Below are 17,395 nucleotides of genomic sequence, written 5' to 3'. Positions count from 1 at the left end.
ACCGAAGCCGATGGCGGCGGCGGCTGACACCGCTCCGACTCAGAGTCATCCGGTATGAGGATTGGGTCGACGTCGATAGTGGGCACTACCGATGTCGGGAGTGCCAATAATTGACCCGGCGCCGGGGAAGGTCTCGATGGTGCGACCGGCGTTGGTGCGGATCCGCGCACGGATCCGGAGGCGACCTCGGTGGCCGAGGCCGAAGCTGCTGGCACGGAACCCGAAGACCACTCAGCCAAACCCCTTGGGCCCGAAGGCGCCGTATCGGGGTCGGCATGGCCAAAGATGAGGTGCATGGCCTCGTAATGCTCTAAGTTGGACGGGGGTCGCTCTGGCTCCAGGAAACTCAGGGAAGCGCGGAGTCGACCCAGACGTAGGCTCCGAGGACGGAGGCCTAGTGCGTGGACGCTCGTCCCGCGTTGCGTGGGCCGAGCGACAGGGTGAAGACGGAGAGCGATGGGACTTTGACTTCTTCTTCTTACCTTGACCTGAGGACTTCAAAGAAGACGAGTGGTGATGACTCCGTGACCGTTCTTGAGACCTTCCTCTCGAGCGAGACTGGGACCTACGCATCTATTCTTCCTTTACTGAAAAATTCTTCACAGGATATTAAGGAGGTAAAAAGCTACAGACCCATATACCGGGTTCCGTTTCCAGCAAAGATTCTGGAAAAACATCTTAACATTGGACTTTCAGAATTTCTGGATGCAAATGAAATCCTAGATGCTGCACAGTACGGTTTTGGGAAAAACCACAGTACAGAGTCAGCGCTGGTTGCAGCAGTGGAAGAAATGAGAATGATCATGGACGAGGGAGGAAAGGCAGCATTTATCTTATTAGATCTTTCCACCGATTTTGATACTGTTTCCCATACAACTCTCCAAGCGCTTGGAAAGTATAGGATTTGGTAGATCAGCACATGCTCTGCTGACCTCTTTTCTTGCTGACTGAGAACAGACAGTGGGGTTTGGAGACTTCAAATCCACACCTTTTATGCTGCCCTATGTGGTACTTCAGAGATCTTCCTCTAGTCCAACCCTCTTTAATATTTATGTGGCACCTCTGGCCAAACTGATCAGATCGTTTGGTTTCTCCACTATTTCTTAAGCAGATGATACACAGATTGTTGTTTCAAACTCGGGAGATCCAGCAGAGGTTGCAATTAGTTTTGAATCTTGTATGAGTGAAGATGTGAGTTGCATGGGTAACAGCTGTCTATAATTAAACACAGAAAAAACAGAGGTTATACTGCTCGGAAAAGACAACTTTCTGGAATTCTAACTGGTGGCCTCAGGTCTTAGGCCCCCTACCTTCTCCTGTCTCTAAGGTCAGGAATCGAAGGTAATTTTCAATAGTAAGCTCATGTTTTAGTTTCAGAGCAGATATATCATACTACTTCCTCATGCTTCAATCTCTTAAGAACACTGAAAAACATACTGTAGTTTATCTCTTTCGACTTACAAACAACTGTAAATACAACCTTAGTGCTTGCTAAGATTGATTACTGTAAGGTCATTTATTTGGGCATTACAAAAGGCATTTGAGGAAACTACAGGCACTGCAAAATGCTGCTGCCTTTCTGCAGATGAAAATACTCATCAGTTCCTCAAACAATTAAGCAGCTTTATTGGCTTTGGGTGGGAAAGAGAGTGGCTTTGAAAGCGCTGTGTTCAGTTTACAAAGTGCTTCATGATACTGGCTCACTCCATCTGAGGAAAGTCTTCTATTGGCACAAGCAGAGCTGACCCCCTTTGCTCAAGCTGTACTAAATCTATGGCTAGACCTATAATTAGGGGAGGCAGAAGTCTTTCAGAGGTCACCATTAAATTATGGATAAATATGACTCGTTACCGATCACCTGTGAAAATTACAAGTCCTTTTGATGCCTTCCTCGTGCCTGTACCTCTCCACTTGAGGGGAGCCTGAACCTGCTAAAGCCACCAGTTTCACAATTAAATCACACTTCTCCTGCATATCAAAGCATCCTCCGCCCTCTTGCAGTTTAGAAAACAAATTTAAGACATGGGTTTTTACAGAAAATCATATTCTTTATAGCCACCATCAATGCATATGGCTCTGTTTTACTCAAGGAGGCCAGCGCTAAGACACCTTAGGGCATTCAAGTGCTTCATAAACACATTCAATATCATTAGCTCGTATTGGCTAAACATAAAATGGGGATTGTCTCTAATCTTTCTCTCTACATGTCCCCTCGGTCAGGGGACTTGGAACATCCACTGGACTTGTGCTGTGGTTCTGTCCAATATCTGGGAATGAAGATACATAAGGAAAAAATAGGTAATATTATATGCCTACTTTAGCCACGCTATCCGTCCAAATAGATTGAGATGCCTATCAAAGGTAGGAAGAAATACTTTAATAAAAAGGGCTGTGTTCCCAGGTGCCCCTACTTATTCTTAAATTACCAGATCCTGCTGATTACAGCCTATTTCTCCCCCCTAAAGTAGTAACTTATTCTACTGGGCAGGGTGGGTAGACAACCTTGCATTGTATGGGAAGTGGGCACACATACATATGAGAGAGAGAGAGAGAGAGGGTCTAATAATTCTAGACACAGGAAATTATTATAACGTAGCAGAAACTCACCTGCAAGAATCTGATACCATCTTGCAGCCCATCTAGCCCATTTGGTGACAAACTGGAAAACTGCAACCTGGGTTTATGAGTGAAATACCCAAATAACATGAAGAAAGGGCCAAGAACCTCCTCACTAGATTGGGAATAGATGACGTAGGGCATCAGTACAAGAGCTGGTAATTTGGAACATGAGTACAATTTAAAGACAATGGGGCAAACATGCACCTCAAAATATTTGCATATTTTAGACTGCGCATATGCTCTGGGAATAAGGGATGGAATTCCCAAAGGAACGTCCAGTATGTGCAGACCTATAAATGCTACAAACATGAGCAGATGGGTGTGACAACAACAGATTTCTGTACCAGGAAAGGTGTGTAAAAGACCCAGAGACTTATTTGACCTGGCATTGCACTGCCTGAACCTCAAAGATTTCTTGCTCCTTATAATGAAAGTGTTATCCATGATCACAGAGCTCAAATTAATTTCCTCCTACAGTTCTTACTAGACGGTGTTATTGAAATCCCTCCATCTGCCAGGAAGCTTTCAGATCTGTCTCTGTTGCTGGCCAGGTGGCAGCTGACATAGATGAGAGGTTCCTCCCATTCTGTTTTGCAGATTGTTTTTGTGATTATGGCAATGTATATACCTCTTTCATGCCCTTCCAAAGACAGACTAAAGATATCAGGGTACTTTACTGTACATCTATGTGTAATATGGAACAGAATCCAGAGTAGTGATGCATGGCATAGCTCTGTGTCTGCGATGCTGCTGATATACTGTCCTAGGTGCGAGGTAGGACTAGAGACAATGGCAGGGATCTAGATTAGAATACCAACAAGCAGATGAAGGAAGGCTTGACTGGGAAGAGTACAAATTCATGATATCAAGCTTTGTTATGTTTGCCATTGTCAGTACATAAGGAGTCTGGACTTTGTTACAAATGATGCTGAAATACTATGATAAGCCTTTAGGTTTTTAAATGCCAATGCCATTTCTTTTTGTACCAGAGGGTATGGTTGTATTGCTGCTGTAACTGCACGTTGGCCAGTTGTATCAAGAGAAAATGGATAGAAATAAATTTAAAAAATGAATCCACATCATCAGACCCACTTGTAATCTACTTCTGGTAGATTTACCTGGCTACAGATTGAGAACAATTCCAACATAAAGCACATCTTTTACAACATGTAAGTAGTAGAAAACAGTGCTTACCTTTCGTATAACCTGTTGCTGCTGTGAATGTTTCGCTTTCAATTCCCCCACTTCCCTCCACAGTGATTCATTTTCCCTGTGAGATACAAAGTATAGTACACCCATTAAAGTGTGCTCCAAAGAATTCAAGAAAAGTAAATTACACAAGATGTGCTTTCTGTTTTCCATGTGCAGGCAGAAAAAATGTAGGGCAGCTAATCTGTCCTTTCAAAAAAGACAAAGAAGTGAAATAACAAGTTATTTACTAGCAGCAATACATAATTATCTTATCCCACCTGTCATATAAAAAGGTACAGATTTTAATGTCCTCAACCATCCACTCATGGACATCAGTGACCCTTTATGCTGGCATTTCCCCTAAGCTATGGTAAAAAAAAAAGTCAAAAGACAAGCAGACTTCAAAACTGCTACAGACAAAAGGGAAAGTTGAGTAACCTGCATGCACAACCAATCTTAGAGGACTAGAAATTCAAGTTAGTAACTTCTTCACCCCTCAATAAATGAATACAGAATCACACTCTCAATCCACTCAGCTAGCAGGGCTGTTCTTGGAGGCATAAGTCAGAAGCAGAATGATGTGTGCACGTCTGTCTTGAAAAAACATGTGACGTGCAAGTGGTACGGTCTACATATTTCTGTGGAGTCTAAATATTGCCTAGTGGATGATCTTCTGGACCTACAGATCATCTAGATTTTGTGATACAAAACAACGATTACATTTCAATCGAACCTTTTACAGGCCAGCTGCGATAGGTTATGTAGGATGCATCTGATGGATCGGTTTTGGCGAATTTGATAATCATAACATCTATTGACCAGAGAGGTCTCCTTAATCACGTCAACTGTTGTCTTATTGGATATTTTAAATCATTCAGTCCATGAAATGAAGAGGAAGCAATGCACAGACAGTATTCCTAGTGATCCAGGTAGACTCTACATATGAAATTGCTGGGCATCCTAAACCTGGGGAAAAGAGAGCATGTTCTTTATCGATACAAAAAGTCATCTCTGGGACCCCCGCAAGTTGGAAAATTCCTCCAGTAACTTTCATCTTCCAAGAAACCCCAGTATACAACTCTGTGAGCATAACTGAATATTATGCATATATGCCAGACGGACTGCTCAGGTTTGAACCCATTATAACGCCACTCAAAGGACAGTGGTCTTAAATAGGACCATTTTATGGATCCTCACATCTTGCTAATCGAAAGACAATGTTCTGGTATTGTATAAGAAATTCCTAACATGTTTACTGAATTTGTTACAGCAAAATACGTAAACGCAGAAAAACATCTCCAAGCTCTACAATACTGAAATCAAGTTTGGCCGCTACCTGATTGATAGCAATGGCCGCTAATTAAGGGCTCTGCAATGCACCACCCCAAACAGAATGAAAAGAGTGTTAGAGAGGTAACGTTCCTAAAACTAGACAGGATTGCTGTATCACTGAATTAAAGCAGCTGATGAAAGATATTCTGAGAATTCTGAAAGGAATCTACATTGGATAATACTGTACAAAACTGATGATCAACTTCACATGTGGCACTGCCCGCTTGCAGTAGCCCATGCCACCTGAAGAAAAGTGCCTCTTTTGACATGGTCACACCCCATCACACGTTCTGCTTGGTTTCTGGTGCAATTTCGACTGAAAATGCACTAGGTCCTTGCTAAACAGGTCTACAGTGCCTGATCTCTTTCCCCAAAACTGCACAGTCGTTTTCCCCAATTGGCAAACCTTTGGCTGTCACTGTAAGTCCCTGGTGAATGGTAACCCTGGTACCTAGGGCATTGGGGACTAAAGGAATGCCCCTAAGAGCTGTAGCACAAATTGTGCCAACATGAAGCAGACTCCGGGTCTTGGTGCAGAGCTAAAATAAAAACACAACATGGAACACAGCCTGTGTGTTCTTGTCCCCTTTACACTGAAAACAATATATGTAAGTCACCCCTCAAACAGGCCTTACAGTCCTAAAGGCAAGGTGCATTATAGTACATGTGAGGATATGCCTGCATGAGCAGATAGGCCACTGATATGTCTTTGTCAACTCTCAGATATAGTAAGTGAACAGGGAAGCTATTTTAAGTACATGTGTTGGACACTGGTCATTACAAGTTCCCACAGCTACATGATGGCTTCACTGAAAATAGGGATGTTTGATATCAACCATCTCATATTAATAAACTCTCACTGAATCCAGTAATGGATTCATTAATACATGCACTCAGAGGGCACCTTAGAGGTGTACCCTGAAAACCTACCAACTCCTAGCGTGGGCCCTGACTGGTCCAAACCAGTACAGCCATCTTAGACAGAGTTCTGGCCCCCTGAGATCAGAGGCAATGCTCTTGGGGGCTCAGAACAAAGGCCTGCCCCAGGCAGAGGTGTGACCTTCTCTCCCAGGTAGGATGGGCATTCTAAGGCGGAGAGCTTCAAAGACTTTGCTGCCTCTGAAATGCGACCCAGGCCTTTTCAAATGGTAGAGAAGGCAAACCCCCAGTTCCTAAACCCACTTTTGGTGGCAGAACTGGCCTGAAAATTAGTCCCACCCCGAAGGTGGACGAGCTGAAGTGGGCACTACTTTGTAAGTTCCTCCATCTTGTGGTCATAACAAAAGGTGTAGTCGACCTAAAGGTGAGTAGCCCACTGGAGACCAACTGGCACTCCCTGTTACACCCATAAATTCCGTATTTAGGTGGCACTCCTGAACCCTACAACTCAAGATTCCTGTCGACCTAAGAAGAGCCGGACACCACAGAAGTAGCACCAACAAAGAAGACTGAAGACACCAACTGACTTGTCCCAGCCCTATCGGCCTGTCTGCAGCCCTCGAAGAACCTGCACCCAAAAGACAACTTGTCCTGCAGCCCTGCAACCTCCAAAGCCTTGAGAGGGCTACCTGCCTTCGATAAAGACCAAGAACTCCTGTGGACAGCGGACTTGTCTGAAGAAACCAACTCCAAGGAAGTTGTCGTCTGCCTGAGGAACCGCAAAACCGCCTCTGGAAACACCTCTGCACCAGACACCCATGGCCCGAGTCTAAGTGGCCCACTAGTCCTGTGAAGGTCACTCAGCTTTTCTGAACAAGAGTCCACCGTGGGCTGACCCCTGCTAGTCTCCACAGCGACGCCTGCAGCCTCAATCGGAGTACTCCAACTAACCGCAACCTGCCCGGTAAGCTGCTTCCAATGGCAAAAGACACCCCTGCACCCAGAGCTCCTGGGCTTTGGAGAGCTGGACCGTCGGTGTCCCTAGAACCCTTGGCATCTCTACTTACTTGGGAAGCTGTGGGTTGTTCTCGCCGGCCTCGTGGCAAGAGCCTGCAGCCTGTTTCTGAAACTGATCTCCTCCACTGGATAACATTGGGCACCTGATGCTGTGTTGCCACTCTCCACCCGGTCTGTCCTGTGCCGCTGAGGGTGTACGTTTGGTGCTACCTTGTGGCCCTCCTTGTCCTTACATCAACTCCAGGAAATCGACTGCTGGCCTGGCTTTACTCACCTGTGGGCATTGCTTCATCAGTTACTACCTTTCTCCATTGGTTAGCATTGGGCCCCCGACAGTGTTGGCAACTCTGCACCCAGCTGCCCGTGCCACTGAGGGTGTACGTTTGGTGCTGCCTTGTGGCCCTCTCGGTGCTTACCTGAACCCCAGGAGACCAACCTCAGACACTGTTGTACTTACCTGTGAGCAGCTCAGCTGTATTCACCCCAGTCTCCATTGGAGAACACTGGGCACCCGACTCCCAATTCGGCGTCTGCACCCGGCTGCCCCTGTGCTGCTGGGGGTGCACTCTTGGTGCTGATCTGAACCTTACCTGGTGTTGACCTAAAATCCTGAAGACTGGATTTGTAAGTTGTGTGCTTACCTGCAAAACTGCATTCTTGTTTTCCTCCCCCTAACACTGAAGACTCTGAAAAATGCACTGTCGATTTTTTAAACTGAAAAGAATTTCTAATTTAAAAAACTGCTTACCTTGTAATGAAGTTCCTTGGTTCAAAGCATATATAAAAGCAACTGTTACTTTTCTAAATTGGTATTGGATTTATTCCTATAGTGTGTGTCTCACTTATTGCCTCTGTGAGTACCACAAATGCTTAACATGACTCTTTGATGAGCATAACTGCTTGCCTACACCACCACAAATAGAGCACTAGACCTATTTATTTCTGCCTCTGCAAGCCTTTGGGGATCCACTAGACTCTCTGCATAGTGTACTTCATTTTAGTGCACTATATAGAGAGGCAGCTTTCTACACTGGTGGGACAATGGTGGCGTCTGAGACTTTGCATTTGCTGATACCACTCGGTCAATAAGTGACTACACAAGTAAATCCAAAAATTGTCTTTAGATAAATTGCGTTTTTTAATTGTGTAAGTTTCCAAATTCCTGTTACTGTTAGGGCCTTGGTTAGGACCCTGTAGCTTAACAGTAAAAACTTTTTAAAAACTTCAGTTAGGACTGCCAAAACGTGATTTTTTTCTCTAGCTCAAAAAGGTCCCCAGTTTAGTAAAATAATGAGTACCTCAGAGGACAGGGTGGTGGAGCTCAATGCCACCCCTTACCTGCAGCTTTCCCACAAACAGTTAAGGGCCCTCTGTCAAATGTACAGAATAAAACCAGGCTCAAACCCTACAAGTGCAAGGCTCAATGAGCTACTGGCAGAGTATGGACAGGACCATCCTTCGGATGAAGCCACCGATACTGCAACTCAGGATCAAGACAACTCAAGTGAGGAGGAAGGTACGGACCCTCCTCAACTTGAAATAAAGGAACCTGCTCCCCAACAGTCTAGGACACCTCCCTCAAGTGAGGATGGCTCAGGTACCTCAAGACCCAGAGAAAGAATCTCTGAGGAAGATGACCTCTTAGAGAAGTTAGCAAAGAGACTGGACCTGGAACACAGGATCTTTGCTACAGAAAGGAAAAGGAGCAGAAATGGGTTTAGCATCCATGAATGGCAGCAGCAATATCATAACTAGGGACAGAGTAGAACACTGTAACCCTAAAATCACCAAAGGGACTGTCCCCAAACATGAGGAGGGTGATGACATCACCAAGTGGTTCACAACCTATGAGAGGGCCTGTGTTTCCAGAAAACCTAAGAGTACTGGGGAACTTTTCTTTGGGAACTGTTCTCAGGAAAGTGTAGAGATAGACTCCTCACACTGAATGAAGCAAATGCAGCCTCCTATGACCTCATAAAGCCTACTTTGATTGAGGGATTTGGGTTGACTCCTGAGGAGTACAGAAACAAATTCAGGGAGACTCGGAAAACCCAGAGTCAGTCCTTGGTTGATTTTGTGGACTTCTCAGTGAAAACTCTAGGTGGCTGCTTAAAAGGTAATAATGTGCATAATTATGAAGGGTTTTACAGTCTAATGATGAATGATCATCTGTTGAGTAATTGTGCTCAAGAAAAGTTGTACCAGTACCTGGTAGACCTCGGTCCACTTTCTCCTCAAGAGTTGGAGAAGAAGGCAGACCACTGGGACAAAAAAAGGGTGGCCAGACTTCCACTAGTTGATGGGGGGGGACCACAGGAGAGAGGCCCAAAAAAAACCATGAGGGAAAGAGTGTAACCAAAATAAGGACAAAGACAGAATCTTCTAAGGGCCCCCAAAAACATGCACAGAAGAGTAGGCCCCAAGACTCTTACCAGCCAAGGGTGGGTACAAAGGGAAAAATTGGGAACTCAGTAAGGCTTGGTGCCATAACTGTAACACCCAATGGACACCAAACTAGAGATCTTAACTGTCCTAGCAAAAAGAATGCCTTTATTGCACCTGCAGTAAATGCAGTGGTAAGTTTCCAGATGGGATTCCAATTTGGCCCAGACCATGTCAGCGAACCTACCAAGGCAACTTTAGTCACAGAGGGTGGGGTAGATGTGGCTGCCCTGGCCCTCTGGCCCAGTAGTCTTGAGAAGTACAAACAACAGCCTGATATAAATGGGATATAAGTTGAAGCACTGAGAGACACTGGTGGCAGTGTCACCATGGTGTCTGAGCAACTGGTGTTCTCCGACCAGTATCTTCCCGGAGAGACATATACTATCTTTAACACTGACGACCCGAGCTAAGGTCCATCCAATGGCAATGGTGTCCTTAAAATGGGGAGGGGTTACTGGCCAAAAGAAGGTGGTGGTATCTCCTGCTATACCTGTCCAATGTCTGCTAGGGAAGGATCTGGAGTCCTCAGCTTGGGCAGAGGTAGAAAGAAAGGCCCATGCAGCTTTGCTGGGTATACCTGAGTGGGTGTGCGTCAAAACCTGAGCACAGAGCAAAGCACAGGGTGAAAAAATAGAGTTGGAGCCTGGGATAATGGCCCAACCTACCAAGAGAAAAGGCAGGAAGACTGGGAGACCAGCTTCCAAACTGATCACAAAGCAGGATCTCTCTCCTTAAGGAGAAGACCTAACACCGCCAGAGGGAACTCAGCCTCAGGAGCTTGGGCCTTACATGGCAGAGATCCTAGGACCAGGGGGACCCTCTATGGAAGATCTGAGCTTGACTGCTCTGCCATTCCTCATTTTTGAGGGTATCATAAGTGTACACAAGGTAATTATGAGTAGCATTCAAAATTAGCAGATAATTCGTCATGACGTCCTAATGGGGCAAGTTACTTGCCTTCGGTTATATCTTATCTGGTAAAGACATTATCTAGTTACAGATTCCTTACCTTAGAATTTCCCCAGGCGTCAGTCTGGATCCAGAGATTTTTCCTGAGCCGTAGCCCTGAGTGTCATTAGGTGGCATTGACGTGCTCCGCGTCCGTTATTGGCATCATCTCCACCAGATATGACATTGCAGGTCCTATACAGGCGCCGCCCCGGCATGCTGACGTCAGTTTCTTTTCACGACGTTCCACGTCAGAAGCAAAAAGCCATGACAAACACTGACCAATGTTGCATCAAAACTAGGGCCCTGAATGGGGAGTCCCTCTCCCTAGAAATCAGTTCAGAGAGCGAGAAGGATGGGTGGGTTATTAAGGAATCTGCAACTAGATACTGTCTCTACCAGATAAGGTGTTACCTAAGGTACTTGTCTATCTGATAGAGACATCTAGTTGCAGATTCCTTACCTTAGACTAGGCACCCAAGGAACACCATCCCCAGAGGTGGGTCGGCAAACTAATATCACACTAGAAAGTCCTGCAGAACCAAACGGGCAAAATGCCTGTCCCTACGGATCTGAATGTCCAAATAGTAGCATTTGGTAAATGTGTGCAGAGATGCCCATGTTGCTGTCTGACAGATGTCAAGGACTGGAACTCCGCGTGCTAATGCAGTGGTTGCAGCTTTAGCTCTGCTAGAATGAGCATGCAAACCCTCAGGGGGTTGCTTCTTAGCCAATGCGTAGCACTTTTTCATGCAGAGTACGACCCATCTGGAGATGGTTTTCTTCTGCACTGCCCGACCTCTCTACACACCCACATAACCAATTAACAGTTGATCATCCACCCTGAACTCTTTGGTACAATAAAGGTAGAACACAAAGGCTCTTTTTGGGTCCAGGCGGTGGAGTCTCTCCTCTTCCTTAGAAGGATGCAGTGGTGCAGAAAAAAGCAGGCAAGGTGATGGATTGGCCTACATGGAAGGGCGTAACCACTTTCGGCAGAAAGGAGGCCCTAGTGCGAAGCACCACTTTGTCAGGGTAGATGGCGAAGTAGAATGGCTTAGATGGAAATGCCTGCTGCTCACTCACCCTGCGGTCAGACATAATGGCCAGAAGGCAGGCTGTTCTCAAGGTGAGAAGCCTGAGAGGACAATTGTGGAGAGGCTTGAAAGGAGCGCACATAAAAAGTGTCAAAACCAAATTCAAATCCCATTGTGGCATAATGAATGGAAATCGAGAAAACATTTGAGTAATGCCTTTAAGGAACCTATTTGCAATAGAGGAGTTAAACAAAGAAGGTTGTTCAGGCAACCGTAAAAACATCAGAGATAGTAGACACATAACCTTTGAGAGTGCCCATAGCAGAGCACTGCTGGGCCATGAAAGTATAAACAACAGAACCTCAGAGAGTGGGGCAGAAAGGGGGTCAATAGACTTGTTTGTGCACCATGCCACAAATTTCTTCCACCAACAGGTGTAAACCGTTTTGGTGGAGGGACACCTGGCTGCCAAATTTACATTACAGACTTCGGACGGAAGGTAAAAAAAGCTCTTAAGTGCCACCGCTCAATCTCCACGCAAGAAGGCAGAGACTGGACAGGTTCGGGTGGAGAACTCTCCCCTGCTGTTGCGAAAGAAGATCCTCCCGAAGAGGCAGTCTGACCGGAGGATCGATGGCCATGCTCAATAGCTTGGGATACCAAACTCTTTGTGCCCAGTCTGGAACCACAACGATTACTTGGGCCCAGTCATTCTTGATCTTCTTGAGAACTCTGGGCAGCAGTGGTATGGGCAGAAAGGGGTAGAGGAGGCCCGAGTTCCACTTGAGATGAAAAGCGTTGCAGAGATTGCTGCCTTGGAATCTCCAACATGCAATAACGTTGACATTGCATGTCTTCTACGGAGGCAACAGATCTAACCAAGGCTCTTCCCATTGCTGAGAGAGACCTTGCGCCACCTCCTGATGCAGACGCCATTTGTGATCGGCTAAGCATTGTCAGCTGAGTTTGTCCACTCTGACATTCAGAGAGCCCGTCAGATGTTGAACCACCAAGGAAATGCCCTGTTGTTCCAACCATGTCCCGAGGCGCAGAGCCTCTTGACAAAGGGTTCACGACCCCACCCCAAACTGTTGCAGTACCACAGGGCAGTGGTGTTGCCTGTGAACATCTGCACTACCTTCCATTTGAGAGAGAGAAGACATGCTAGTCTGTTCGCCCAGAACTCCAACAGGTTGACATGGAGTCCGTACTCTGCCAGACACCAGATGCCTCTGATCTCTGCCTCTTCCAGGTGGCCACCCCATCCCAGGAGTGACGCATCTGTCACTACTGTCAGAACTGGTTGGGAAGAGAGAGAGATCTGCCTTCGACCCAATCGTAGTTCGTTAGCCACCACTGCAGATCTCGTGCAGTTTCCTCCATGATCTGGACCATGATGGAGAGGTTCCGCTGATGTTGTGCCCACTGGAACTCCTGGTCCCACTGCAGAGCCCGTATATGACATCTGGCATGTGTTACCAGAGGGATGCAGGAGGCCATGAAGCTCAGTCATTCTCACCAAAATACAGGATAGAGGCTGAAACATCGGTATCATAGCCAGAATATATCCTGGACTCATCGTTCGGAATGATCAGCCTGAAAAGGCACTGTGTCCAGAACAGCTCTGATGAAAGGGAACGTCTGAGAGGGAGTCCGGTGTGACTTCTGCACGTTTATAGAGAACCCCAGCAGGAGGCCCACCGCAGTGTCGAGGTGGGAGACGACAGCCTAGGACGAGCCTGCCTTCAACAACCAGTCAGTCATCGAGATATCGGAAAACTGAAACCCCTGATCTGCGCAGATGAGCTGCGACGACCGGCATCACCAGGGTGAACACCCCAGGGGCACTGGTAAGGCCAAAAGAGAGCACGGTGAACTGAAAGTGCTCATGGCCTGCCATGAACCACAAGTAACATCTTTGGGCAGGCATGACGGGAACATGAAAGTAAGCGTCCTACAAGTCTAACACTACCATCCAGTCCCCTGGGTCCAGAGCAGATAGAACCTTTGACAGAATTAGCATTTTGAACTTCTTGAGAAAGATTGAGGGGCCAAAGTTCTAGGATAAGCGGAGGCCCTTGTCCTTTTTGGGTAGCAGAAGGAAGCAGGATTAGCAACCACGACTAGGGCTCCTCTGACCAAGAGAGCTCCAACTTCCTCTCAGAAAAGTGCCAAGTGAACCTCAGTCATCCGATCGTAGGATGGTGGTATGGATGGAGGTGAAGTCTTGAAGGGCCCTTCGGACTATCTGCAAAAACCACCTGTCTGACGTGATGGAAGGCCAGCGGAGCAGGTGATGGCGAATTCTTCCTCTGACTGGTTCCTGATTGAAAATCGTCAGACTAGGAAGGTATGGAGGCAACTGCAGAGGGGGTGTGTGGACTGGCCATGGTGGATCCCAGGTCCCCGGCCTATTGGGCATTATGTGTGGCAGTGTGGCTGGAGGGAAACAGACGTGGCTCTGTGCCCCTTTAATAGCCACAAGGGGGCAAAAAGCAGAGTGAAGGAACAAGGGGCTGCTGCAAGGCCCAAGGACCTGGCCGTAGCACAAGAATCTTTGAAACGCTTGAGCGCCGAGTCTGCTTTCTCTTCGAAGAGACCAGTGCCATCGAAGGGCATGTCCATAAGTTTAGTTTGGACATCCCCCGAAAAGCCAGACGTCCTCAACCAGATGTGGCGTTTATGGCCACTGTCGAAGGAACAGCTCTGCCCAGTGAGTCAGTCGTACCCAGTCAACATCGGATTCTGAACTTCACTGCATCTCTCCCATCAGCAACTGCTTGGGAAAGTAAACCCGGGCCTCCTACGGGACTTGTGGCAGCACTTGCACAGCCGTATCCCACCGTGTGTTGACGGCCAAAAAGGCATGGGGTTTTCACAGACCACAATGCCAGGCTGGCGGAAGAAAACAACTTCTTTCCAAGTGTGTCCAGCCTCTTGGATTCCCTATCCGGAGCTTCGGAAGGGAATGCAACCTGAGAGGTAGAGGCTTGAATGACCAAGCTCCCAGGGGTGGGGTGTTGTGTCAGGAAACCTGGGTCAGCTGGCGCAAGGCAATTGTCTTGTTCACGGGAGCCCCTTTATTTGGTTTGGGCCAGGTACCCAGTAGGACATGTGGACATCTGTAAGTGCTTCATTAAAGGGGAGAAGGGGTTCTGAGGAGGAAGCCCCTTGCTGAAGTACCTCTGTCAGGAGATTAGTCCCGACTGCCACCAAAGGCATGTCAAAGTCCAGGACCTCGGCCGCTCTCCGCACCACCATTGAATAAGAAGCTCCCTCCTCCGTAGCCACGGAAGGGGGGCGGGGGGCGGGGCGAGAAGAGTGTGCCAGTATCTGGAGAGGTATCCAGGCCACTAGGTTCATCAAGGTCCGTACACCAGTCTATGAGCTCTTGGAGCTGGTATCCCAAAGGGGCAAGTGACCCTTCCTCACCAAAACCAAGCTCATAGTAATAAGGCTGAGGATCCGAAATGGGGGCAACGCCCCTACTGGTGCCAGGATTGGTGTCGTACAAAGCCCCTCCAGCTCTGGGTCAGGGTCCGCAATGTGGTTGCGGGCGGCACCAGGAGCGTTGAAGTTGGAACCTGCACCGGGAAAGGTTGAAGTGGCATGACCAGCGCTGATTCTGATCCGGGAATGGATCCATAGGAGACCCTCAGAGCTGAGGCAGAAGCTGCAGGGGCGGAACCCAAAGGGTCCCTTTCTGACTCTGCAGGGCCCAAAGGCATGCCAGTGGGGATGGACTGCTCAAAAATGAGGCACATGGTGTCATAAAACATTCTGAGTTGGGCAGGAGTCGCTCCGGCTCCCGACAACTCAGGGAAGCATGGAGTTGGCCCAGACGCAGGCACTGCAGACGGGGGCCTAGAGCGACGACGCTCCCTTGTTCTTCTTCAACAACTTCTTATGCCTCAACTTACCTGATCATCCAGAAGACGGAGTGGGATGCTGGGGGGGAGGGGGTGAAAGGGAGGAGGGGTTTCTGACTGATCTCGAGACCTTCCTCTTGACCAAAATTAGGACTTACGCGGAGTTGAGTGCCGGGCCGTCAATAGCTTTAGGGACCACTTCCTCAAAGCCTCGGACTCATGGCCCAGCATTCGAAACACAACTTTGGGTTGTGGTTGTGCATCAGACACCAAAAGCACAAGGTGCAGATCTGTTACGGACATAGCCCGATGGCAGGATCCACAGGGCTTAAACACGGTCTTAAGTAAAGACAGCATCGTTGTACCTTGATTGGATAGCACTTAAAGCTTTGACAAAAGTAAAAAATAAAATAAAAAGTCAAAAAGTTACTATGGGGTAGTGGCGCCTATATAGGACCTGCAACGTCATATCCGGCGCCAAAGACAAATCGCGGAGCCGATTGACGCCACCCAACAGCGTGCAGGGGTACTGCTCGAGAAAAATCAATGGTAAGGAATCTGCAACTAGATGTCTCTATCAGATGCCCTTTTCAACCTCATCCACTCTTTTTCACTGCACCCATACTTTCTGGCTCTTCCTAAAGGTAAACTATTATTGTTCATTTTTTCTCCCTCCCAAATTAAAATCTTCTGCTGTAGATTTGGCACTCTAAACTGCTGTTCATGCTTAATTACTCAACAAAGGAGGTTAGAGAAGTCTGACTGGCTTGTGAACTCCTAACAATTACACACATTTCAGGAGCAAATCACACATCTCTGTGAACATCATCAGAAATATATTTGCCCATAGTACTACCCACAATTATTCAACAAATGAGACTGAAGTGGGGGCAGGGACTTGCTCAACTGGTATAAGATGTGAAAAGCAAGTATGTCCCAGAATTCCCTGAATTTTTTTTATTTTTTATTTATCTGGTTCGCTAACCTGGAGTCTGTGTGGCAATGGCTGACTGAAAACCATCCACTGTGCGGTCCGGCTGCCTACTTGTCACACTGATCAGACTCTACTGATCCACAAGGACTGATGACGTTGACTAAACCATGCAGGAAATGCACTCGCTCACGGAGGAGACGGAGGACCGTTTGATCTGAATTGCCTTATTGGTCACCCTGGACGCGGCTGATATCACCATCCCAGTATGCTTCGAATCCTGCTTCTGAAGGAGAGTGGGGGGGACGGGACCTAGACAAACCTCCAGACTCACTGTCTTTCACACCAGCTGCTCCCCATATGAATAGCGATCTTTCTTGCAGTCCTACAATTTGATTGGAATTGGATTCCTGACAGCTGCATGATTTTGAACCCTACGAGTTGTCCTGTCTGTTCTTTAGCCATGGGGTTTTTCACTTACCTGCCATGCTGTTCATATGTCCTCCTTGGCACCTGCACCACAAAGAATGGCAGCTAACATCTTAATATTTTATCCTCTATTACGAAGCAGCTCTTTTCCTTGATGTTTCTACATTGTTGTGCAGGTTTCCTTTAAATTAACCTTTTTTCAGGGTGAAGGTGCTTCTAGGGTAGAAGTGTGGGGTGGGGTGGGAGTTCCTTTGTAAATTGTTAGTTTTTCAGTGCTTTATTATGCACTGCATGCATGTTTACTTTTTCTTTTCCTTTTTAGGTTTTGACACGCACCTCCACAATAGCTATGACAGCGATTTTCGAGTCACAGCCTCTCGTGGTGCCTTACTGACAAATTTTTCATCCAATTATTGGACCTTGACAGGCCCCTTTCTTCCATTATCCACAGTGTGAAATGACACCCATCCTCCATACCGATGGTTTTTCGAATATTGCCTTAGAATTTAAATGGTGTCCTGGACTGTATAAAAAGATCCACAGTCCTCACACCTTTGCCCACCGCCATTCACCTGAGGTACTATTTTTTCAAGAAGCACATGTTATGGAAGATCGTTGTCCCTTGTTGCCACGTAGGGGATATGACAGGGAATTTCACGCAGGATATTCTAGCAGATCCAGAGAAGTTGCTATCCTGT

At 47.1% G+C, this 17,395-nt stretch overlaps 1 protein-coding gene across 3 annotated transcripts in view; it reads right to left on the bottom strand.

The window, feature by feature from the left end:
• The window catches only part of HSF2 (heat shock transcription factor 2), a 248,010-nt gene that overhangs the window by 100,127 nt on the left and 130,488 nt on the right, over positions 1–17,395 (bottom strand). For all 3 annotated transcript variants that reach the window (XM_069235401.1, XM_069235403.1, XM_069235402.1), the window contains exon 5: positions 3,814–3,889. In XM_069235401.1, the coding sequence (XP_069091502.1) occupies positions 3,814–3,889 (76 nt within the window). The remainder of the gene's footprint in view (positions 1–3,813; positions 3,890–17,395) is intronic.

The sequence above is a fragment of the Pleurodeles waltl genome, chromosome 5 (genome assembly GCF_031143425.1).
Source record: "Pleurodeles waltl isolate 20211129_DDA chromosome 5, aPleWal1.hap1.20221129, whole genome shotgun sequence".
NCBI classification, from domain to species: domain Eukaryota; kingdom Metazoa; phylum Chordata; class Amphibia; order Caudata; family Salamandridae; genus Pleurodeles; species Pleurodeles waltl.
Note: the sequence above shows the minus strand (reverse complement) of the source record. Positions and strands in the feature narration are given on the sequence as shown.